The following is a 25,777-nucleotide window of genomic DNA, read 5'->3' as shown; positions in this document are numbered from 1 at the left end:
TATATTGTGGAAGCATCATTTTTGGAAAGGCTAAGTGATGTGAGTATTCATTTTACAAGAGATTACATGGCTAAATTGTATAGCAATATAGAAAACACCAAGGGTGACCTACAAAATCAGTATGTAATAATGAAAGGATGTTTTGACTCAACGCTGGTTTCCCACATAATTCAATCCAATTTTGTTTTTGTTTAGGTTGTCACATTTCTAATATCTGGTTCATTAGATACACCTCATGTATTCTAAACTTTGCAAATCACATTTAAATCTGTCCTGTTAGTCACATTTGTATCACTGTATTTGGATTGAATGTACACTCAGGTGAAGAAACATTTTACTCAGAGTTATTTTGTACTTGAGCATCATTAAAGGTATTTGGGAACTTTTCAACCAGCTATTTGGTAGAAACTGTCCGTTAGTGATGTTGATTGGTTGATAATTTCTTAAAAGTAAGCAGGAAATATCTTATTGGACATAATGTGAGTTTATTCAGCAGTTGTCTGTGATACTGTTTTGTGATAATTTGCTGTAGGATAGTCTAGAAGGTAATAGAATAAATTTCTAACCATATTTAGATTTATAAATTTCTAGCCATAGAGAAGGGAGGCAATTAAGCAAATATTTAGGAGCTTGCTTTAATATCTAGAAAAGATACTTGCTGCCTTTTCCTTTCTTACCTCCTACCCCTCAGTCCACTGCAGTCTGGCATTTGCTGTTCACAACTCCAGTGAACCACTCTAACCTGGATTAGTAAATATTTCCTAGTATCTACATTTAGTCAATTCTCTCTGGAGCATGGGACATCACCAACATTTCTTTCTTGGAACCTGGTTTCCAGGACAGTATTCCTGGTGGATGGGCTGGGGAATATTGGGTTTTAACATCCTTTGATGGTTTAAGATTATTGTCCCTTGAACGCTTGTATATCTCATGGTCCCCCTAATGTCCAGTGGTGACTTTTTTCTTACATCATCGTGTATTCCTCTAGATTTCCCATCTGGATAGCAGAACCACTATATACTCTTAAGTCATGCAGCCCAGAAACTTAGGAGTCATCCTTGTCTTTTTTCTTAACCCGCCACCTGTAGTCAGAAAGAGTTCTTTTGATTGACATTTTGGTGCCTGCCTGTGCTCATCTAATACATCTGTTCCAGGATCAACTGCTAGTTTTTGTCACTTCTCCAGCAGCAGTCCCCTAACCAGTCTCTGACTCCAGCACGTCCGTCCAGTTCATTCTTTATCTTGTTTGCCTGAGTGGGATCTAAGAAATACAGATTTGTTCATATGCTATTATTGCTTAACGTTCTTCAGTAGACCAATTTTCTCTTTATAATAAAAATTCCAAACTCTTAGCTTAGGGGATCTTCTAGGTTTCTCATGTTTGTTGAACATCTGAATTTTATTCAGCAAATGTGAACTAATTACTATGAAGGGCAAGTTGAGATAGGGGTCTGAGAAGATGATTTATTTGAACCTTCATTGTTTCCCCTTTCTTCGAAGGAAGAGGAAGAATTTGAAAAGCTAAGTAACAAGCATGAAATTGAGGCTGGTCAGTACTAAAACTCACCATCCTGTAGGATTTCCTAAATGTGACATTAAATTTTTTAATTATTTTTTTCCCTTGCATCTTCATACATTTTGCTTTAGTTTGGGACTGCTTTTCTACTAGTTTTAGACCAAGGGTTTCATTTGTTGTCTGGGACAAAATTGTAGCTAAGGACTCACACTAGAAGTTATCCTGGTCCATCCCTCTGGACAGAAGGTTCTGAAATTTCTCATCAGGCGTTCAGATTCTCTGTCACTTAGCCAGGGACATCAGAATCTTCTGTGTAATTTACCTTTTTCAGTAAACACTGTTCCTGTCCCTAAAAACAGAACAACAATAATAAAACTCCATGAAGGAAGTAGAGAAAGTTTAACTGTATCTTGATGGAAGGGCGACATGAGCTCACAGTTTCTAAATGAGGTCAGCTTATAGATTTGGGTTTAGACTCCCTGTGCAGTGCCAAGGTATAGATAACAGTGATAGCTGATGGCATTTAGGAATCATAAATGTCCAGAGCTTTGAGGCACAAAGTAGCTTAGGGGTAATAATGAGTGTTAAGGATATTAGATGAAATAATAGGGTCTGTTTGATCAAAGAATATATGACTTTTTTATGTAGTCTTCCAAATTAGTATAGCTGTTGAAATGTTTTAAGTAGGGGCGCCTGGGTGGCTCAGTGGGTTAAGCCTCTGCCTTCGGCTCAGGTCATGATCTCAGGGTCCTGGCATGGAGCCCTGCATTGGGCTCTCCAGTCAGTGGGGAGCCTGCTTCCCTTCCTCTTTCTCTGCCTTCCTCTCTGCCTATTTGTAATCTCTGTCTGTCAAATAAATAGATAAAATCTTTAAAAAAAAATGTTTTAAGAAGAGGTAAGAGAACTCTTATAAAGTTTAAATACCAATCAAATATAAATACAGTATGCAATTTTAGAATTGCTGTAAAACATTATTTAATTCTGTGAGCATATGGTAGATCGTGTGAGAAATGTAAATATTTATTAAATGCAACCCTTGGGATGCCTGGGTAGTTCAGTCAGTTAAACGTCCAGCTCTTGATTTCAGCTCAGGTCATGATCTTGGGGTTGTGGGGTTGAGCCCCCCATCCTGCTTCCCTGCTCAGCAGAGAGTCTGCTTGGGAATCTTTGTCTGTGCCCCTCCCCTGTGCACATATGCGAGCTGCCTCTCAAATCTTTTAAAAAAATAAATGCCGGGCGCCTGGGTGGCTCAGTGGGTTAAGCTGCTGCCTTCAGCTCAGGTCATGGTCTCAGGGTCTCTGCTCAGCAGGGAGCCTGCTTCTCTCTCTCTCTCTCTCTCTGCCAGCCTCTCTGCCTACCTGTGATCTCTCTCTCTCTCTCTCTGTGTCAAATAAATAAATAAATAATTTTAAAAATGCAGCCCTTATCCTTCAGATACTCATAATTTGGTAATGGAGTAAGATGCACACAAACATTTAGCCATAACAAAAGGTAGAAGGGAGTGCCTAGTTGACATTGAGAGCCATCTTGGGAAACAGGAATATTGGGATCAATCTTTGAGTTGGAACCTGAGTGGATCTCTTGTAGTAGTAACTACATTTTAGGTCTATTGAAAATACAGGATTTAAAAAAAAAAAAAAAAAGAGAAAGAAAGAAAAAAAAGAAAATACAGGATTGCCATTAACAAAAAAACCAAAACTTTTATTTTCAGGGTCTATCCATGTAAACCCTCCTGTCTGGCTTCCTGATGGAGCTAAACTTTTTAATGTGATGGGAAATGTTTTGCATAAACATGAAGGAGCAATCAGATGGAGCATATTTGTGGCTATAATGCAGGTTAAATTAAAATCCTCAAGATTCTAGGGTCTCCAGGGGGACTTCCATATTCCTAAAGTTGACTTCTCAGTGAATTCTGTGTGTGTGGCTCTTATCTACTACAGATACTATTGAGAAGGGTTAGTGGGAATAATACAATTCTTGAAGTGCCAGGAACAATCCCTTGTTGAAAGTGCCTGATAAAAGTTTGTTCTCCTTGTTACAAGATTGTTTGTCTCCTAATAGGGTAATGATTCCATGGACTAATAATAGATAAAACATTTTTATGGTGCTTAGTATGTGTCAGACACTATTCTACAAATTAACTTATGAAGTAGGTACTTTGTTATATAGAGGTGGAAACTAGGCTCTTCTGTGTGTTCTTCAGAATCCTCTTGTCAGGTTCCCTGAAAAACTGTTAGGATTTTGATTGGCATTGCATTGAATGTGTAATTTTTCTTGTATTATTCCTTTGGCTGGATTGTCCAGTACAACATTGAATTAGAAGTGTTTCTCATGGTTATCTTTGTCTTGTTCTGATGCTAGAGACTTTGATGTTGGTCCGTTAATGCATTATTTGCTGTCAGTTTCTGGGTTTTGGAAGGAACCTTTTTTTTTTTTTTATCACTTTAAGGAAGTTCCCATCACTTTCTTGATTGCTGTAGTTTTTTGTTGGGTGTGACTGGGTATTAATTTCTTTTTTACGATTTATTTATTTATTTATTTGACACACACACACACACACAGAGATCACAAGTAGGCAGAGAGGCAGGCAGAGAGAGAGAGAAAGAGAGAAGCAGGCTCCTTGCTGAGCAGAGAGCCCGACAGGCGACTCGATCCCAAGACCCTGAGATCATGACCTGAGCTGAAGGCAGCAGCTTAACCCACTGAGCCACCCAGGTGCCCCTGAGTATTGAATTTTATACAGTGTTTTTCTTTCAGCTATTGAGATGAACCTTACATTTCCATTCTCCTTTGTTAATACAGTGGATGGCGTTTATAGATATTCTAGGCTTCTAATGCAGATCCCTCCACCCTGGATTCCTGACATTATCCCAACTTGATCATTACAGTGCATTTTAAGACACTGATGAATTTGATTTGCAGGGTTTTGTTTTGTTTTGGGGTTTTTGTTTTCAGTTTTTGCTTCTTACGTTCATGATTTTCTTTTCTTGTACTGGCCATGTGATTTTTAGAGTATTCTGTTTTCTAGAAGTGTGTATGAGGTTGAACTTTTACTTGGAAAGTTCAGTGAGGGGGGGTGCCTGGGTGGCTCAGTTGGGCAACTGTCTTCCACTCAGGTCATGATCCTGGAGTCGCGGGATCAAGTCCCACCTTGGGCTCCCAGCTCCACGGGGGGTCTGCTTCTCCCTCAGACCTTCTCTCCTCTCAGCCCCTCTCTCTCTCACACTGTCTTTCCCTCTCTCCAAAAAAAAAAAAAAATCTTCAAAAAAAAAAAAAAGTTCAGTGGGAAATGCCTGTAAAAAAACATTTAGATATGGTGTTTTCCTCATGGGAAGATAAACCAATGATTAAGACAGAGACTCACTCTTTCTCTCTCTTTTTCTCTTTCAAGATTAATTCATTTGAGAGAGAGAGGGAGAGTGCAGAGGAACAAGGGGAGGGGCATCGGGACAGGGAGGATCCCTAATTGTGTTTCAGGATTATTCAGACTTTCTGTGTCTCCTTTTTGAAAACTTATTTAAATGGGAAATTTCAACTTAATAGAATAGTTAAAAGGAATTCCCATGTGCCTGTTACTTCAAGTTATTTTTGCACACACAAACATGCTCCGCTCCTTTCCTTTTTTGCTGGAGTGTTTCTAGCAAATCCCAGACCAGTCATTTCACCAGAAATCTTATGTATCTCTTAGTTTAAAGGATTTGTTTTAACATAGTAACTATGCTATTACCACACCCACCAAAGTCAATAATTTAATATTACCCACCACTCAGTCATATTTAATTTTACTGATTCTTTTTTAAAAATCTATTTATTTATTTATTTATTTATTTGAGAGAGAGAGAGGGGCGCCTGGGGAGGGGCAGAAGGGAGAGGGACGAACAAAGAACCTCAAGCGGACTTCCTGCTGAGCGCAGAGCCCAACTCGGGGCTCAGTCCGGTGACCCTGAGATCATGACCAGAGCCAAAACCAAGAGTCGATGTCAACTGACTGAGCCACCCAGGTGCCCCTTCCTGATTCTCTTCTTAAAAATGGGTTTTCTTATAGTTGGTTTGCAGGTTCCAAACAAGGTATATCTAGTTGTTGGTTCTCTCTAATAACAACTCCCATTCCCTTATATTTGTCTTTTTATGTCATTGATTTTTTTTTGCAGAAACTGGGATGTTTACCCTACGGAATTTCTGTTTGATTAAGGTTTCATTAATATTTTCTCAGGAACGTATCCATTTTTGTCTCTAATTTTTTTGTGTGAGGCTGATTAGCTGTATTGCTTTCTGTTTTTTTCTTTCTTCCTTAACCTTCCAGAAACTCCGCACCCGGAGCAGAGAGCCGGATGCGGGGCTCGATCCCAGGACCCTGGGATCATGACCTGAGCCGAAGGCAGAGGCTTTAACCCACTGAGCCACCCAGGCGCCCCATGTTTTTCTCTTCTTTTGATAGTTACTTTTATCTTTGATTATCTTGCTACTATTTTTTTCTAATATAACTTGGCTACTTAACTCAATTTTTATCTTTACTTTTTACTTAAGTTTTGAAATGTATTGTTACTTTCCTTTTGTGATTTCCTCTTGTCACTTACGTATATGTACACTTTTCAAATTTCTAAATGACGGGGTGCCTGGGTGGCTTAGTGGGTTAAAGCCTCTGCTCAGGTCATGATCTCAGGGTCCTGGGATCGAGTCCCACATTTGGCCTCTCTGCTCAGCAGGGAGCCTGCTTCCCTCTCTCTCTCTCTCTCTGCCTGCCTCTCTGCCTACTTCTGATCTCTGTTTGTCAAATGAATAAATACAAAATCTTAATAAATAAAATTTCTAAATGAGCAGAGTTTTTTTTTTTTTACTTAAATGCTCAATGCAAACTATGCAGATGATGGGATATATCCTTGTATACTGTAGGGGAAAAGTAGAATGCAAAATTGTTCATAAAATATGTATGATTTTAGTTTAGTGAATTATGTAAGTGGAAACAGTGAAGGAAATATATCCACATATTAAGCAGTTGTTTTTTCAGTAGTGATTCAGAAAAAAATTTTTTTTTTTCTTTTAAGATTTTACTTATTTATTTGTCAGAGAGAGCACAAAGCAGGAGGAGTGGCAGGCTGAGGGGGAAGCAGTCTCCCCACTGAGTAAGGGAGCCTGTTGTGGGACTCTATCCCAGGATCCTGGGCTGAAGGGAAATTTTACTCGAGACTTTATTTGAATTCCAAAATGCCTAAGATACATTTTGTAGGAGCACAAAATGATTTTTCAAAAGGAAAGAATACTATAAAAATCTGGACTCTGAATCATGCCCAGAGATCCTGGGATGTAATACAGAGCAAATTGTGTGTGTGTGTATTAGAACTTCCCATTCTTTCTTTTTTTTTAATAGATTTTATTTTTTTATATGACAGAATGAGAGAGCACAAGCAGGGGGAGTGGCAGAGGAAGAGAGAGAAGCAGGCTCCCCACTGAGCAGGGACCCCATGTGGGGCTCCATCCCCTAGAGCATGACCTGAACTGAAGGTGGATGCTTAACCAACTGAGGCACCTAGATTCCCCAATTCAGAGCAATTACAATATGACCAGATGCTTAAGTGTGTTGGACATTAGGGAGTTGGTGTGTGAGTGGTGAAACTTGTCCTTCCCAAATACAGAGTCTGGATGCAGGGGTAGGGTGAGGGGTGGTGGTAGGAAGAGATAGCATGGAGGAGGGGAGAGAGACAGACACACAGATAATTTCAGTGCCATGATAGAATGCTCTTAAGAACAGAAAGGGCACATAGAGGAAGAGTTGGGCTTCGGAAACAAGATTAAATTGGACCCAAGTAGATCATTACTAAGTGGTATTTTGTCTTCAAGGGATGGACTATCTTTTAATAGTATAATCAGTTGATTCAAGTGTATCTAATTATTAAATACCCAATAGTGCCAAGATTTGAGAAACCCTGAGTTAATCCATAACTTGCATTCTCTTTTTGGAGTGATTGGGGTGATTTGTATGTTGTTAAAGGAACTAGGTAGGCATAGTTTTATATCCTATTCCAGTGAGATTTTGGTTAAGGAAAGCTCTCTGTGGGCTGAGGTCAGGTGAAAGTGAATTCACTCAGATCAGGCACTTTGATGGCAGGCACTTTGATAGTCACTTAGTAAGGAATGGTAGATAGCCCCTGTCATGGAGTTCACGGTTAACGTTCTTGGAATGTCTGTCAGTTTTCTTCACTTGATCTTAGCCAAAAGGCTGAGAAACCATCAGTTGTCTTTATTATTATAATATTTTAAGTCTTGTATTTCATTCTGAACTTAGTTTGTGTATAGATAAGTTATTTTAACCTCTTTAAGGAATTCTGGAATATTGAATGGTTGTATATCTTTTTTTTTCATGAACAGCAGTACAAACTGGGCAACTCATGTAATGGGGTTGTGCTAACATTTAATCCTTTTTCCTTTGGTCCTACTTTAGGTACAGTTCATAGGTGTTTAAACTTGTTGGCATAGCCAAATATTTTCTAATTTTTAAATACATATGTAAAAATTTTTAGCATAATATGAAAGACTATAATACATGTGGTATCCCATGGATTGAAGTTTGGAAATATTTAATGCTTATCAAGAACTAAACAGAGAATTTTGTGATTTTGATGGTCAGACTAACTGTCTTTTCTCTTTGCTTTTAGATTTTGGCTCTCTATTTGACTTGGAGCATGACTTACCAGATGAATTAATCAACTCTACAGAATTGGGACTGACCAATGGTGGTGATATTAATCAGCTTCAGACAAGTCTTGGCATAGTACAAGATGCAGCCTCTAAACATAAACAGCTGTCAGAATTGCTACGGTCTGGTAGTTCCCCTAACCTCAATATGGGGGTTGGTGGCCCAGGCCAAGGCATGGCCAGCCAGCCCCAACAGAACAGTCCTGGATTAGGTTTGATAAATAGCATGGTTAAAAGCCCAATGGCACAGGCAGGCTTGACTTCTCCCAACATGGGGATGGGCACTAGTGGACCAAATCAGGGTCCTACGCCATCTGCAGCAGGTATGATGAACAGTCCGGTAAATCAGCCTGCCCTGGGAATGAACACAGGGATGAATGCTGGCATGAATCCTGGAATGTTGAGTGCAGGCAATGGACAGGGGATGATGCCTAATCAAGTCATGAACGGTTCAGTTGGAGCAGGCCGGGGGCGACCTAATATGCAGTACCCAAACCCAGGCATGGGAAATGCTGGCAGTTTAATGCCTGAGCCACTGCAGCAAGGATCTCCGCAGATGGGAGGACAGACGGCATTGAGAGGCCCTCAGCCCATTAAGGTAAGTGCAGTTTGGGTTTGTATGCACGGTCAGAATGTTTTTCATTGTTCCCATGATGGAGGGAAGGCTTGAGGTCAGTTTCTCATCTGTTCTTTTTTTTTTTTTTTTTTTTAAGATTTTATTTATTCGATAGATCACAAGTAGGCAGAGAGGCAGGCAGAGAGAGAGGGGGAAGCAGGCTCCCTGCTGAGCAGAGAACCCGATGTGGGGCTCGATCCCAGGACCCTGAGATCATGACCTGAGCCGAAGGCAGCGGCTTAACCCACTGAGCCACCCAGGCGCCCCTCTCATCTGTTCTTTACCGTTCCTGCTTAATCTTCTTCCATGGTGTACCATTTCTCACATATATGCCAAGGATCTGTGTTGGCACAAATTTTATGAAGCTCTTACATTAATTTTAAGTAAAACCATTTTTTCACAGTTCAGTGATAGTGTATACCTTCAGTTTGTTCCAGCTGATTGCTAGCTAATTCCTGTTTTCTCGGTATTAGAAGTAGTATTGGAATATTTTCACAAATCCTAGAAAATTTTTAATTCCTTTCTAAGCCCACTTTACCCTTCATAGCATACTTGTAAAAATATAGTTTTGAGCTAGCTGGCTCTATACCATCTTCAGAGAGAGATCACGTATTTCCACTACTTGGAATATCCCTGGTTTTCAAGAGGTGTTTATTCTAAAAGATTTATTAAATGTTATTTTTTCTCATTAGTTAATGGACATTAAGATGCATTCATTTACTCAGAAACCTCAACTGACATTCCAAGTGTTTAGTTAACATAATTTTGGTCATTGTTGGAAAGGCTTTTCTTTTTCAAAAAGCCTACTCTTTTAGCTTTATTAACTAACACACACCAAACACATTTTTCAGAACTTTTAAAGTGTGTTCTTGATGTATAAAATTAAGATGTTATAACTCTGTATTTGATGTGTATTCCTTCATATTTTTCCTACATACCTATTTCTTTATTTTTTGAAGTGGTATCCCTATAATTGCCAGCACCTGTCATATAGTTAGTAAATATTTGTTGAATGAAAAAGATGACTTTGCTTGGAAGGTGATATTGAAGATGGTTAAGATTTTCACAAGCAGTTAAGAGCAAGCTCTCTGTGTAAGCTCAATTACTGAGTAGGCATTGGGACTTTGTGTTCCTGAGAATCATGATGATGAGAGAGTTCAGGGGTGAAATTAAAGACAGTGGGAGGAGATGCGCCTGGGTGGCTCAGTCGGTTAAGCATCTGATTCTTGAACTCAGCAGCTGAGGTTTTGATCTTTAGGTCGTGAGTTCAGGTGCCGTGTTGGGCTCTACACTGGGCATGGAGCCTACTTAAAAAAAAAGGAGATGAGGGACGCCTGGGTGGCTCAGTTGGTGGACGACTGCCTTCGGCTCAGGTCATGATCCCGGAGTCCCAGGATTGAGTCCTGCATTGGGCTCCCAGCTCCACGGGGAGTCTGCTTCTCCCTCTGACCTTCTCTCTCATGCTCTCTCTCACTGTCTCTCTCTCAAATAAATACATAAAATCTTAAAAAAATAAAAAAAGAAAAAAAATGTTTCCCCTTTAAAAAAAAAAAAGGAGATGAATAGGGAGTGGGGAGACTGAGGTCATATTCATAAATGAAAGCCCTTAATTTTTAAATTTAATTAATTAATTTATTTGCTACACAGTAAAGAATATTGACCTCTTAGGGAAAGATTCTGTTATCTTTCCTACCTCCTCTGTAGATTTTCCCTTTTTGGTACTTTAATGTTGCTGTGTTGATATGGTTCAGTTTGAATATTTGGAGTGGAAACCAGAATCAGGAAGGTAAAATATTTAGGGGTGCCTGGATGGCTCAGTGGGTTAAGCCTCTTCCTTTGGCTCAGGTCATGATCCCAGGGTCCTGGGAACGAGCCCCACATCGGGCTCTCTGCTCAGCAGGGAGCCTGCTTCCCCCTATCTCTCTGTCTGCCTCTGCTTGTGATCTGTCTGTCAAATAAATAAAATCTTTAAAAAAAAAAAAAAGGTAAAATATTTATTAGATACCTCTTCTGGGTTCTAGAACATAGCTGTAAAGAGTCCCTGCCCTCCTGTTGTTTACGCTCCAGCGGGGAGTGGTGGGGTGACAGATGAAACCTTCCCTGACTGATCAGATACTTACTGAGCCTAGCTTTGGTGTTGAATGAAGATAGAGCTGTGAATAAACTTACTTCATAGACCTTACTTTCTAGTGTGTACGTAAGCTACAGGCTTGCATATTCCAGGTACAAGGTGGGAAGAGAAATTTGAAAGGAAAGGCTCAGGGGCACCTGGCTGACTTAGTTGAGCATGTGACGCTTGATCTCTGGTTGAGCCCCACATTGTGTGTAGAGATTACTTAAAATCTTAAAAAAAAAAAAAAAGACTCAGTCATAGTGGGGTACTATGTATTTATAATCTGAAACACAAATTTCAGGGCGCTTGGGTGGCTCAGTCGTGAAGCGTCTGCCTTCTGCTGTGGTCATGACCTGGGTTGGAGCCCTATGCTGGGCTGCCCACTCAGCGGGAAGCCCGCCTCTCCCTTCCCCCTGCATGTGGTCCCTCTCTTGCTGTATCTTTCTCTGTCAAATAAATAAGATCTTTTTTTAAAAAACAAAACACAAATTTCTCGTATCAGCATTGTTTCAGGGACTGGATATATAGCAGTGTATAAAACAGACAAAAATAACCTTTGTAGTGCCTCTTTTCATGGGATGGAGGAATTCAAATATAAAAATATTATTACTAAAATATTTTGTGGTTTTAAATGAGTCCTGTCTATATTTTTAAAGTTGATACTCGTAAAGTACATAAAGCGCTTCCTAACATATAAGAACTCTAAATGCTTATTTAGTAGATGAGTTTTGGGGAATAATGTAGGTTTGGTATGAGATACCCAATTAATATACAACCAAGTACTTTTATAAAACAAGTTTTCTCTTTATAGCAGGGGGAAAAAAACTACTATTTTTTACTGGAGATTAAAATAAAGTTGAGTCAAGGTGTTAAAATTATTGGATAGCAATTCCCTTTCTGTGGGCCCAGGTCCGAAAATTACCTCAAAGAGCTGATTATATTCATTACTTTTCTTCCAAAATTCCTAAGAGTTCTAATGATATTTAAGAATCCGGAATTAAGGAAATTTTCAGTGAGACTTGAAGATTTGAACCGTCTTGGCAAATGGCAGTGACTTTTGAGCACAGTTCTTTTTATGGAGGAATCTGTGGTTCAGAGTGTGCTCATGGGTTGTGACATGACTGCTTAAACAGCGTTCTTCCAAAGCCTAACAGTGGTTTATGGGGAAAAACTTGGGTCATATCCCCCTTTAAGCTAGTGTTTGATTTTAGAGTTAGCATAAGATGAAGACAGGGTTTTATGTCTTAAAGTTATTTCTGACTGATTAGTTCTGGAAGTGCCATGAACAGCAGAAGAGTGCCGATTTTGAGTCCTGGTACCTGGGTTAGTTTCTGGGCTGTTAGCACAGTCGTTTCCTCTTCAGCTGCATATTGCCACGCTTCTTGGTGAAATTCTTCACTCTCCAGTAACGTCACAAGACATAATCTACCTCTTTAAAAATGCTGGTGACAAAAGAAATAAACATTTTTGAAAATCCTTTCCCTAATAGCTGCCTTTTTATGTATGAAGAAAGAGATGAAATTAATCATCATAGTTAATGATGGTGGATGGTGGAGTTTTACTGCCCAGGTTAACAATGAACTCAGTTATTCACATGTAGCTATAGTAACTTGGGCAACTTGCTTGCTCTACCTCAGATTTCCCATCTGTAGGATGGAAGTAGTAAGAGTGGGTAACCTACCTGGTGGAATTATTGGGGAACTAAATAATTAATAGAAGTAAGCCCTTTGTGAGTGGTATATTTTAAGGACTTACCTGTAGAGTAGTAATAGTAGTGGGAGCATGTGCTTAGTATTATTGTAGTTCCATTTTTGTGAAGTTGTTCAAACATTTTTATGGGGAGAGGGAGAAATCGAATCTAGATCACCTAAGTTAAGCTGTAATCTTCTAGAGGCATAGCTCTTGGCTATAACAGGAGATGAAACAATATACCACATGAACAGCTGTTGGCTGGAGGATATGGGGATGCCCACTAGTAGAGACTTCAGTGGATTAATATTCTATAAATTTGGTGAAGATTAACTTTCTTTGGAACTAAGGACTTTTTTTTTAATGATTTTATTTATTTATTTGAGAGAGAGAGCAAGCACGAGAGGAGAGAGATCAGCGGGAGAAGCAGACTCCTTGCTGAGCAGGGAGTCTGATGAGGGACTTGATCCGAGGACTCCAGGATCATGACCTGAGCCGAAGGCAGTCGCTTAACCAACTGAGCCACCCAAGCGCCCCGGAACTAAGGACTTTTTATTCAGGCAGTGTTCATTAATATTCTGGATGCCCCCCTCTTAGAAAATATAAAAAAAAATTCTAGGGGTTCCTGGGTGGCTCAGTCAGTTAAGCATCTGCCTTTGGCTCAGGTCGTGATCTTGGGGTCCTGGGATCAGGTCCCACACTGGGGCTCCCTGCTCAGGGGGGAGTCTGCTTTTCCCTCTCCTTCTGTCCTTCCTCCTGCTTGTGTGCATGCTTTTTCTCCCTCTCTCTTAAATAAAATCTTAAAAAAAAGAAGAGTATCTGTTCTGTTAAAGAGCTTGTTATGATTTTTTTAACTTTTTTTTTTTTAAGATTTTATTTTATTTGATACAGTGAGATCACAAGTAGGCAGAGAGGCAGAAGCAGGCTCCCTGCTAAGCAAAGAGCCCAATGTGGGGCTCGATCCCAGGACCCTGGGATCATGAGATCATGACCTGAGCTGGAGGCGGAGGCTTAACCCACTGAACCACCCAAGCAACCCATGTTATGGGGCTTGTTATGATTAAAAAGAGACAAGATCCAGAATTTTATTAAATAACAGCAGACAGTATAGTTGTATCTAAATTAGCATTAGCTCCAACAGTTAAGGAGCTGCTGAATTAATATGCTAAGGTCATTAATTCTAACAGCAGCCCTATGGTTTTATGTTACACAGGTGAGGGACCAGTCAGGAAATGGGTATTACAGAGAATTTTTGTTTGTTGTTTGTGTTTTTTTTTTTTTTTTTTAAGATTTTATTTATTTATTTGACAGAGATCTCAAGTAGGCAGAGAGAGAGGAAGGGAAGCAGGCTCCCTGCTGAGCAGAGAGCCCAATGCGGGACTCGATCCCAGGACCCCGAGATCATGACCTGAGCCGAAGGCAGCGGCTTAACACACTGAGCCAACCAGGCGCCCCAACTTTTGTCTTTTTGAATTAAAAGTGCCTGTTGTTGATCACTGTATAATGTCATTCTGTTGTTATGATCCATGTATTAATAAAACTTACACAGGTAAAAACATAGAGTTGCCTTTATGTTTCTTGCAGCAGCAGTCACCTCCTCACTTACTTGTAACCTTATATAGGGGTGATCATTGCTAGATCTGCTAGATCCTGTAAGAGCAGGAACCCTGCCTGTTTTCTATAATTCAGTTTTCATGATTGCTGGGCCATCCATAGACAAAGCCTTGGAACATCCTTTTGTTTTGTTTTTAAGATTTTATTTATTTATTTATTTGAGGGAGTGAGAGGAGGTGGTGAGGGGGAGGGAGGAATCCCAAGAGGACTCCACACTGAGCACAGAGCCGGATGTGGGGCTCAGTCCCATGAGTTGCAAGATCGTGAGCCAAAACCAAGAGTCACACTCTTTAATCAACCTGAGCCAACCAGGCACCCTATCTCTTTTTTTTTATACGATTTTTTTTTTTTTTAAGATTTTATTTATTTATTTGTCAGAGAGAGAGAGTGAGCGAGAGCGAGCATAGGCAGACAGAATGGCAGGCAGAGTCAGAGGGAGAAGCAGGCTCCCTGCGGAGGGCAAGGAGCCCGATGTGGGACTCGATCCCAGGACCCTGGGATCATGACCTGAGCCGAAGGCAGCTGCTTAACCAACTGAGCCACCCAGGCGTCCCTATACGATTTTTTTTTTTTTAATTTTTTATTTATTTGACAGACAGACCACAAGTAGGCAGAGAGGCAGGCAGAGAGAGAGGAGGAAGCAGGCTCCCCGCGGAGCAGAGAGCCCGATGCGAGGCTCGATCCCAGGACCCTGGGATCATGACCTGAGCCGAAGACAGAGGCTTTAACCACTGAGCCACCCAGGTGCCCCACGATTTTTTTTTTAAAGATTTTATTTATTTATTTGACAGACAGTTCATAAGTAGGCAGAGAGGCAGGCAAGAGAGAGAGGGGGAAGCAGGCTCCCCACCAAGCAGAGAGCCCAATGCGGGCCTCGATCCCAGGACCCTGAGATCACAACCCAAGCTGAAGGCAGAGCTTTAACCCACTTTAAGCCACCCAGGTGCCCCTCTTTTTTCTTTTTAAAAAGATTTTTATTTATTTTTTTATTTATTTTTTTTTTTATTTTTTTTTTTAAAGATTTTATTTATTTATTTGTAAGAGAGAGAGAGTGAGAGCGAGCACAGGCAGACAGAGTGGAAGGCAGAGTCAGAGGGAGAAGCAGGCTCCCTGCGGAGCAAGGAGCCCGATGTGGGACTCGATCCCAGGACGCTGGGATCATGACCTGAGCCGAAGGCAGCTGCTTAACCAACTGAGCCACCCAGGCGTCCCTTAAAAAGATTTTTAAAATTTATTTTAAATTAACCCACTTTAAGCCACCCAGGTGCTCCTCTTTTTTCTTTTTAAAAAGATTTTAAAAAGATTTTTAAAATTTATTTTAGACAGTACAAGCCATGGGAAGGGGCAGAGGAGGAAGGAGAAGCGGACTCCCCCACTGATCAGGGAGGGCGAAGCTGGACTCCATCCCAGGACCCCAGGATCATGAGCTCAGCCAAAGGTTATGCTTAACTGACTGAGCCACCAGTCGCTGCCAGTCACCTCATCTTAGAGCATTTTTATGTATTACATTTTACTTCTTATTTTGTAGTCCTGGATCTGGGGGATGGCAGATCCTAACCTTCCTTTCCTCTGTCTCTGGTTACCTCACATGCTGTGAAGAATTGTGTTATTTGGCATCTGTATAGATTGGTTTCCAAATTTTGTATGAATTGTGACTGATGAAATTGATATTTAAAAAAAAGTCTGGGGGTGCCTGGGTGGCTCAGTGGGCTAAAGCCTCTGCCTTCAGCTCAGGTCATGATCCCAGGGTCCTGGGATTCAGCCCCAGGTCGGGCTCTCTGATCAGTGGGGAGCCTGCTTCTCTGTGATCTGATCAGTGGGGAACTTCCTCTCTTTCTGCCTGCCTCTCTGCCTACTTGTGATCTCTGTCTGTCAAATAAATAAAATCTAATAAATAATAAAATAAAGTCTGAACTTGATTCAAATGAATATTGGCTTTAGGAATAATTCCCATTTTCCTTCTTTCCTTTTCCCTTTTTACAATTTTTTTGAGGTGGTAGGAACAGTAATGTCATTTTTGGAGTGCTTCTCTTAAAATTAACATTAGTTAGTGATCATCTTTGCCATAGGATGTTAAAGAGTATTTAGCCTATAAAATTTTGAAGTATAAGAGCAGTGATTGATCTGTTTTAGAATTTGAATCAGCCAGGAGTGAAGCAGGTAGGAAGGACCACTTGGGATGGTGGGTATTAAGTTTAAGGAGGAAGAATCCATTTTGAGAGAAAGACTAATCTTAAATTCTGTAATCTGACAGATTTGAAAGAAGAGGATCTTATACCCAAATTTACCATCTAGATGGATGTGGTTTTAGGTTTGTAATAACAGTTTGAGGGATAGTCTCAATGGGTGATGAGGCCTGCTAAACTAAGGCATTGGTATAGGAGTAAGGGGAATGATTCTGAAAAGTAATGTTTAAGATTTGCTGTAGGTTCTAAGAGATCCCTAGTCCTTCTTGTTTATCATTGTACCCTCAGTTACTAAGTAGTATCTGGCATCTACCTTGGATTCAGATATATAACATTGGCATTTATTAAATCTGATAGGTAGTAGGAAATGTCTGATTATAGTTAATTTTGTTTTTATTATTTGATGAATCTTGGAGTCACACACAGGGTATTGTTTTGAGTTACTGTGGTATCTTCAAATCTTACTAAGGGATTTTTTTTTCCCACTGTGCTAAATATTCCCAAACAATTATTTTCTTTATATTTGAGGTACTACTTTTATTTTTTCTATGTATTTGCTAATGATAACCCCTGTCGGGTGTTTTCTGGATTCCTGTGCTCCATAAGTTTCTTCTTTTAATATATTGAAAACTTAGAAAAAACCTGTAAAAACAGATTTTTTTAAGGATTTATTTATTTGATAGAGAAGGGGGGGGCAGAGCGAGAAGGAGGCTCCCCCACTGAGCAGGGCCCATTGCCCACACACCCTCCCCCGCCAGGGCTCGCTCCCAGGACTCTGGGATCATGATCTGAGCTGAAGGCAGACGCTTAAACAACTGAGCCACCCAGACGCCCCTGTAGAGTCAGATTTTAAAAAAGAAAGGAAGAAAGAAAGAAAATATTCTCCCTGAGGTGTTTTTTGTTTTTGTTGACTAGAACTGTTGTGGCTTCCTGGTCCTCTCTGCCTTTTCCATTTAGGTGGTTCTCTTTATCCTTGGGGTGCAGGTGGGTGGTGGGTAGTTGGACGTCAAGGATCACTTGAGATACAGAGAAGGGAAACGATCAAATAATGAACTACAGTGTAGTGGAAATTAAGTACAGTATATTCCCTTCCTGTTATATTTGGTGGGGAAGTCCTGGAGGCTGGTGATATTGGAAGGATAGGGATGTGGAGATGGGGAGATTGGTTGTATTTTGTCAAACACTGGCCCCAGAACCCTGAGGAAGACCAGAAAAGCCAGAAGTCTGAGAGTCTTCGTGGGTCAAAGTGATGAGAAGTGTTAGGAATGCATTACTGCCACTGATCAGCAGTCATTGCAGTCTGTATATGTGAGACCAGTAGTCCACCCTGGAGTTTCTAGGTAATGCATTGTAACTGGGAAAGCAAACGTCAGGAACTGGTTGAAACCCAGTTGGAGTCAGATAAGGCAGTGCCTGTGTGAACAATGTGAACCACCAGATTCTACTGTGGTATATTTGAGTAGAGATATTATGCTTATTAAGAGACATCAAGGTAGCTTACAGATCACTGTGTTTTATTTTCATAAATAAGGACTCCTAAAAACTTAATTTATTGTCTGCTGGCCTTTTATGGTCTGTCCTGCAGATTCTGTGTCAGAATAGCATTCATTTTATGTCCGTCATGAGTTTCCATGCTGATAGGAAACATAGTCAACTGAAATGTAACTCCCCCAGATGTAAGCTCATGTATTATTGGACCTATATATTCATATAAATAATAGTACTTTAAAAGCATGTGGAGGACCAGCACTGCAGCCACGCTTGAAACTACCAGCAGAAATTTGACTTGTGTTTAAGCCTGTTTCTGTAGGCCAGATTCATTTAGGAAATTCCAGTTATTGGAGACTGAAGCAGTAAGTTTTTTACTCTGGATGCTCCCCATTCAGATTGCCCCATTCTTTTTTTTTTTTTTTTAAGATTTTATTTATTTATTTGAGAGAGAGACAGTGAGAGAGAGCATGAGCGAGGAGAAGGTCAGAGAGCGAAGCAGACTCCCCATGAAGCTGGGAGCCTGATGTGGGACTCGATCCCGGGACTCAGGGATCATGACCTGAGCCGAAGGCAGTCGTCCAACCAACTGAGCCACCCAGGCGTCCCAAGACTGCCCCATTCTTGTATGATCTCTCCAAACCTTGCCACTTCCCTCAGGCTTATTCCCCGAGTTACTGAACTCCTAGTCTTCTGATCTCATCTGGAAACTGTCACAATTCTTTAGTTTTTCATTACAGGCAAACCTTTGAAGATGTCATATTTCTATAAATCCTCTGTATAGATACTGCATATAATTTATTATTATTATTATTATTATTTTAAAGATCTTATTTATTTATTTGACAGACGGAAATCACAAGTAGGCAGAGAGGCAGGCAGAGAGAGAGGAAGGGAAGCAGGCTCCCTGCTGAGCAGAGAGCCCAACACGGGGCTCCATCCCAGGACCCTGGGATCATGACCTGAGCTGAAGGCTGCGGCTTTAACCCACTGAGCCACCCAGGCGCCCCAGTACTGCATATAATTTAAAGAACAGTTTTATTCACTGAAGTTTATGAGTTTATTTTGTGACTCTTATATTTCTGTTTTCCTGAGTCAACAAGTTCTTTTGTTGAGCAGGATAAGGGCAGTGGGGCTACAAAGATAAATGAACTAAGGTTCTTTCTCTTAATGTGCATGGTCCGGGGGGAATAGAAGAGGCATGCATTTTATTTTTTCACCTCTGTTGTGGTATAAATGCACAAACATTTTTTTTTTTAATATTTTATTTGTTTATTTGACAGCTAGAGAGAGAGTACAAGTAAGCAGAGTGGCAGGGAGAGGGGGAGAGAGAGAAGCAGGCTCTCTGCTGAGAGCCTGATGCAGGGCTCGATCCCAGGACCCTGGAATCATGACCTGAGCTGAAGGCAGCCGCTTAACCAACTGAGCCACCCGGGCGCCCCTGCACAAACATTTTTTAGGGCAGAAAAAGCGCTTCAGTGGTCTGGAACAATAGATGCTTCACAGACATGGTAACTTCTGAAATGTATCTTAGAGTTCCAGAAGAATCTGTAGCTGCTGCTTAGTTGATGGTTGTACCACTAAGTAAGCAACAAAAAATGAAAATTGGACCGCTTCTTGGTGGACTTAGTATCTTCTTTCTTTACAGGTTATCGTTCAGAAATCAGACAGGAAGGGAGGGTGTGCCACTGCTTAGTTATAGGGAAAAGGGAAGTCTTTAAGGCAGATGATAGAGATTTAAGAAGAAAGTTGCTCTTCAGATTTGCAAGTTAATGGGTACAGGCTACAGAAGGATACCATGGATAGATAGTCAGGCTTCGTGAACATCATGAAGACTCTGGGTAGGGTAAAAAATAGAATAGACAGAAGGCAAGAAAACCTGTTGGACACAGCCTGCACAAGCTGTGATGAGGGGCTTGAATTAAGACACTGACAGCGGACAGGGAACAGTTTAGGGTTCGTGTATGTGTTTGGAGATAGAATTTGAAGGCCCCTCTGGTAGACCTGGATTTGTCTGAGTAGACTAGAAATCTAGTATGACTCCTTTTAATTGGGTAGTAGTACTAGTCTCCTTAGTTTCTATGCTGAGAGCTTTGCAGTATGTTTTTAATAGGTGGTGGTTGACTTCTGGTGGATTCTTCTATGGAAGAACAGGATTGTAAGTTGCATCATTGCTATCAGTAAAACATTTGGCTTCTGAATAATTAATACTCTGTTCATTAAGTTTATAACTATCCAGTATGATCGCTCCAGATTGCCTGTCCTAAGTACAGACAAAAATTGACTTTTTTAAGTATATAGGGGTTACAGAGAAACTCAGATTTACTTTAGGAGCCAAGCAGGTAATTTAATAAAGCAGGTAGGTTTGAGACTGCAGGGAATGATGTGGACTCTGAAGTTTGCATGTTCTGTCTAAGGGATTCAGATATCAAAAGTTGTTTTATTTTATTTTTTTTTAAAGATTTTATTTTTATTTATTTGACAGACAGATCACAAGTAGTCAGAGAGGCAGGCAGAGAGAGAGGAGGAAGCAGGATCCCCGCTGAGCAGAGAGCCTATGCGGGACTCGATCCCAGGACGCTGAGATCATGACCTGAGCCGAAGGCAGAGGCTTTAACCCACTGAGCCACCCAGGAGCCCCAGATATCAAAAGTTTTAAAATCACTGTGCCACTGTATCCCTAAATGAAAAAAGGACATATCCCCTAAATTATGTTTTCTACCTTTTATATGAACAAAATGCTAGAGTAAGCATTCAGATGCTCTTGACATGTCATACTCTCTAACATAGAGATTAGGTCATTTATTGAGTTGAATTTAATTTATTAAGCCATATTTTGTACATTAAACAAAAATGCATCTACTTCATTCAAGTGAAGGTGAATGACAAACCCTTGATTTTTAGATACAGCTTAATGAAGATGCTTATAAGTTTTCTAAAACACATTTATCAAATATTTACAGAAAATAGCTCTGTAGACTTATTCTACCTGACCTGAAGCCCCTAAATATTTTTTTTAAGGTTTTATTTATTTATTTTGACAGAGAAATCACAAGTAGGCAGAGAGGCAGACAGAGAAGGGGGAAAGCAGGCTCCCCACCGAGCGGAGAGCCTGATGCAGGGCTCGATCCCAGGACCCTGAGATCATGACCTGGGCTGAAGACAGAGGCTTAACCCACTAAGCCACCCAGGCTCCCCTGAAGCCCCTAAATCTTAATCTTTTTAAATAATTTCTTTATAAAGTTTTTATTTATGTATTTGCGATAGAAAGCAAGTAAGAGGACTAGAGAGAAGAGCGCACAAGTGGGGGGAGGGGCAGAAGAAGAAGCAGACTCCCCACCAAGCAGGGAGCCCAACTTGGAGCACAATCCCGGGACCCCAGGATCATGATCTGAGCCGAAGGCAGATGCTTAACCAACTGAGCCATCTAGATTCCCCTATAAATCTTGATCTTAAAAATATGAGTATTTCCATGAACATACTTCTCTAGTCTGTTTATAACAGCAGAGGACTACTTTTAAAATTGTCTCTATAAATTAGGAAGTGGAAAAGGAATGGTCATGTTCTGTTAATGCAGGGAATAAGATTTAATTTCTTGTCTGTTTTTATTTATTCTTAGATGGGAATGATGAACAACCCTAATCCTTACGGTTCACCATACACTCAGAATTCTGGACAGCAGATTGGAGCCAGTGGCCTTGGTCTCCAGATTCAGACGAAGTCTGTACTACCAAATAACTTATCTCCATTTGCCATGGACAAAAAGGCAGTTCCTGGTGGAGGAATGCCCAACATGGTGGGTAGTAATCTATCAAAGATTTGTCTTTAAAGTAGCATTTTGACAGAAGTACTGTGTTAAACTTTCATGCTGTCTGTATACACACTAGGAGTTAATGGATGGACACTGTGATCTAGCTTGTTCCTTCCTTCCATTTCCCGTGGGTTTTTGTTTCTTACAGTATTGTTCAGTCAGAGTGCTTGGCCAAATGGGAGCAAGTGGGGCTGCTACAACGAAAATTTTGTGGCCTGTTCTATTGATTATCTTCTGCTTGTGAGCATTTCTGTGGAATTGCAAAGTAGAACCTTTCTCCTCTTGGGAAGGACTCTGGCGAAGCATTCGGACTCTCAATGACTGTATCTACTGATTTGTATCTGAGTACCATATGAAAGTAACCTCCCTCACCCTCAAAGTTACACGTTGTTTTAAACCGTGATTTTTGTTTCGGGAAATCTCCAAAGCTGCTAACATTGCTATTTTTATTTCTTTTTTTGGTGCCAGGAGGGATTTTACTAAAGCATGGGCATGGGACCCATGGGCAGAAAGAGCTGCTGCTTGCTCTTTTGCCAAAGTAAAACGATTTCTAGGTGTAAATTTGTTAAGTAGTCCATGTTCACCTTTGGAAAAAAATTGTCCTGTAGAAATGCTTCTTCTCTTTCAGATTTTTAATTTTTTTATTTGTGTTATATAGTCACTGAATTGCGTGTATTTCAAATACTTAAATTACTAGAGATAATAAAAATGAATAAAACAAGGCATCTCTGTCCCCAGAAATGTTTACTTTTTTCACTGGGGAAGAAAAGGGGCTTTCTTCGATAATTACAAAAACTAATTTTTCACCCACCTAAAAGGATCTTGCTAGGTCTCCGGAGGAATTCTTCATTGTTACTGTGTTTCAGAACCTGAGTTGGACATTCTCTTCACTATAGACTCCTTGCCTTTTCCTCTTCCACCTCAGCTTATCATGCTGTTCTCTTTACTTTTGCTTTATATCCTATATATACTTTGACTGTATTACTTGGTAATGTAGCTTTGTTTTCTTACTGAGCTTCTTGATGGTAGGAACCATTGTTTTATTTTACCTTGGAATCTCCTGTGGCACATGGTAGACTGTCCTTAAAGGTTTTAATTGAAAATGTCTAGGTCTGTATTTATTAAAGAGCACACTGTGACACCTATGTTAAATGTATCTTTGTTGTTTTATCCCTTAGGGTCAACAGCAGGCCCCACAGGTCCAGCAACCAGGCCTTGTGACTCCAGTAGCCCAAGGGATGGGTTCTGGAGCTCACACAGCTGACCCAGAGAAGCGCAAGCTCATCCAGCAGCAGCTGGTTCTCCTTTTGCACGCTCACAAGTGCCAGCGCAGGGAGCAGGCTAATGGGGAGGTGAGGCAGTGCAACCTTCCCCACTGTCGCACAATGAAGAACGTCCTAAACCACATGACACACTGCCAGTCAGGCAAGTCCTGCCAAGGTGAGTGGGCTCAAAGGGTTTCTGTGCTCAGCAACTGACCTTCAGAGTCCAAGAGAAGAGAGAAAATGTGATCTCTATTTTGAAACTCCTTTACAGTTAATGTCTTACTCCATATTAGGATATAATAAAATTCAGTATTATTTTGTCAGTATCTAGGGTTGTGGTAGAAATTTTGAAGGATATCCCTTTTGTGGTGATCCTTACTGACTTTGATTTGCCCTAGCATAATATGCTTTAAATATTATTGAGGATTTGTAGTCAGGCAAATACTAAAACAATGTTACCCAACTTAGTATATTTTATATATTTGTGGAGTCATTAGAAATCTGTTTTTATAGAGTAAAGTAGATTGCACATCTTGGTAAAAAATATGGGCTCTGGAGCCAGGTTGCTTAAGTTTGAATCCCACTTTGAGTATTCTGACTTTATGCGAATTGGTTAACCAGGTTTTGCCTGTTTTCTCAACTGTAAAATGTGAGTGGTTATAGTACCCTATAGGAATATTAGGAAGATGAAATGAGTTAACATTTTAGCACTTGGTGAGTGCTATCAATAAGTTTTCTGATAATTAATGTAAAAAAAAAAACAACTATAAACTGCATTTGAAAAAATTATTCTTGTTCTTTTTAGTGGCACACTGTGCATCTTCTCGACAAATCATTTCACACTGGAAGAATTGTACGAGACATGATTGTCCTGTGTGTCTCCCCCTTAAAAACGCTGGAGATAAGAGAAATCAACAGTGTAAGTGATTAAATCTTTTGAGAAGCTTTTGTACTAAGAACATTCTTAGACTCTTACCAGTGCACTTTGGTGGGATTTAGAGTACTTTTTGATTATGTGACATTCCTGTGCTAGGTTGTTTCCACTACTGTTAATTTCATATTAATGAGATTAGAATTAGTCTTCTATTACCTAAAGATCCAGAAACTGTTAATAGTCGTTCTGTATAAAAACAGTGAATTTATGCTTCATTTTTACATTTATGAAAACTTGAAAGAAATGACATTGGGTAAATTACTCTTTTATACTTGTCTAAATACCTAGACAGTTTGAAATTTAAAGAAAAAGGAAAAAAGTTTGAGATTATTTTTATAAGCTTGGGATGATGAGCTTTTCTTAGAGAAAGACAAAAGGAGAAAGATTTAAGTGCAACTACCATACCTCCTCTCTAGAAACAAAACATTAAGGATTTAGGGCTGAAAAGACAAATTTAGAAATATGTGTACAGCATGTGAAGAAGGAATTAAGTACCATAAATTAATGAAGTCATAAGTAACCCAGGAGAATATTGGGATAAGGAAATAATAATAATTATTTAATAGAGGGAGGACATACCAGAAAGTTCACTATTAAAAAATGAAATAAGGTGCTGTTTTTCTCACATCACATTAGAAGAAATGATGCTCCCTGGTGTTGGTATTTGTGTGGCTCTGAGTCATGGATACACTGTTGGTGGGAACACCGATACAGCCTATAGGGAGGCTTTTGAGTATTCTGGATTGAAAGTCTTTCATGCCAGTGACCCTCTTTTGACCATTCAGTTCTACATCTGGACATTTTTTTCAGGGAAATAATGAAAAACAAGAGGCATGTACTGAGATGTTTCATAATCACATAAAAATAATTTTATGTCTTTTAAATTCATGATGGGTTGGTCTGTTTTTCTTACATCTTTAACATTATAATCCCATTTTCTTTGTCTTCTCTAGCAATTCTGACTGGAGCACCAGTTGGACTTGGAAATACTAGCTCTCTTGGGGTGGGTCAGCAGTCTACCCCCAGCCTAAGCACTGTTAGTCAGATTGATCCCAGTTCTATAGAAAGGGCCTATGCAGCTCTTGGGCTGCCCTATCAAGTAAATCAGATGCCGACACAGCCCCAGGTGCAAGCAAAGAACCAGCAGAATCAGCAGTCCGGGCAGTCACCCCAAGGCATGCGGCCCATGAGCAACATGAGTAAGTTTGTGTCCTCCCTTGTGACAGGTGTGATGTTGGTTATATGTAAATGCCATGCAAAATGCAGAATTACCTCCTTAGGTTTAGTCTATGTGTGTGTGTCTTTGTCTTCCCACTCTTAAATTTTTTTTGTTACGTGACTAATTGTTTAAGGTATTTTTATTTTTAAGTTTTTATTTATTTACTTGACAGAGCACAAGCCAGGGGGAACAGCAGGTGGAGGGAGAAGCAGACTCTCCCCACTGAGCAGGGAGCCTGATGCGGGGCTAGCTCCCAGAACCCTGGAATCATGACCTAAGCTGAAGGCAGACACATAACTGACTGAACCACCCAGGTGCCCCCCATGATTAGTTCTTAAAGTAATTTTTTTAAAGATTGTAGTATAAAAGCCTCATTGTGGTCAGTATACCTGAGGCAACTGCTAGTGATTTATATCCTCCTCAATCCATACAAGCATATGTGAACTTGGATTTCTAGAACTGGGATCTTGTGTGTTATTCTATAACTATTTCTTTAATGCAGTTAGGACATCTTTACCCACTGTATCCTTTTTAATGGTTGAAGAGTAATTCATTGTACAGAATAATCTTTCACACATGGACATTTAGATTTCCTCCCCCTCCCCATCTTAAACCACACAAATTGTTATGGGG

General features: G+C 40.2%; 1 protein-coding gene across 1 annotated transcript in view; it reads left to right on the top strand.

Moving 5' to 3' along the window:
* The window catches only part of EP300 (E1A binding protein p300), an 82,499-nt gene that overhangs the window by 11,375 nt on the left and 45,347 nt on the right, over positions 1-25,777 (top strand). Inside the window, exons 2-6 of the mRNA XM_059401933.1 lie at positions 8,170-8,807; positions 21,535-21,711; positions 22,905-23,166; positions 23,797-23,910; positions 24,879-25,124. Of these exons, the coding sequence (XP_059257916.1) occupies positions 8,170-8,807; positions 21,535-21,711; positions 22,905-23,166; positions 23,797-23,910; positions 24,879-25,124 (1,437 nt within the window). The remainder of the gene's footprint in view (positions 1-8,169; positions 8,808-21,534; positions 21,712-22,904; positions 23,167-23,796; positions 23,911-24,878; positions 25,125-25,777) is intronic.

This window comes from Mustela nigripes, chromosome 6 (genome assembly GCF_022355385.1).
Source record: "Mustela nigripes isolate SB6536 chromosome 6, MUSNIG.SB6536, whole genome shotgun sequence".
NCBI classification, from domain to species: Eukaryota; Metazoa; Chordata; class Mammalia; order Carnivora; family Mustelidae; genus Mustela; species Mustela nigripes.
The sequence above is the reverse complement of the archived record's forward strand: the minus strand, read 5'-3'. Positions and strand labels throughout refer to the sequence as shown.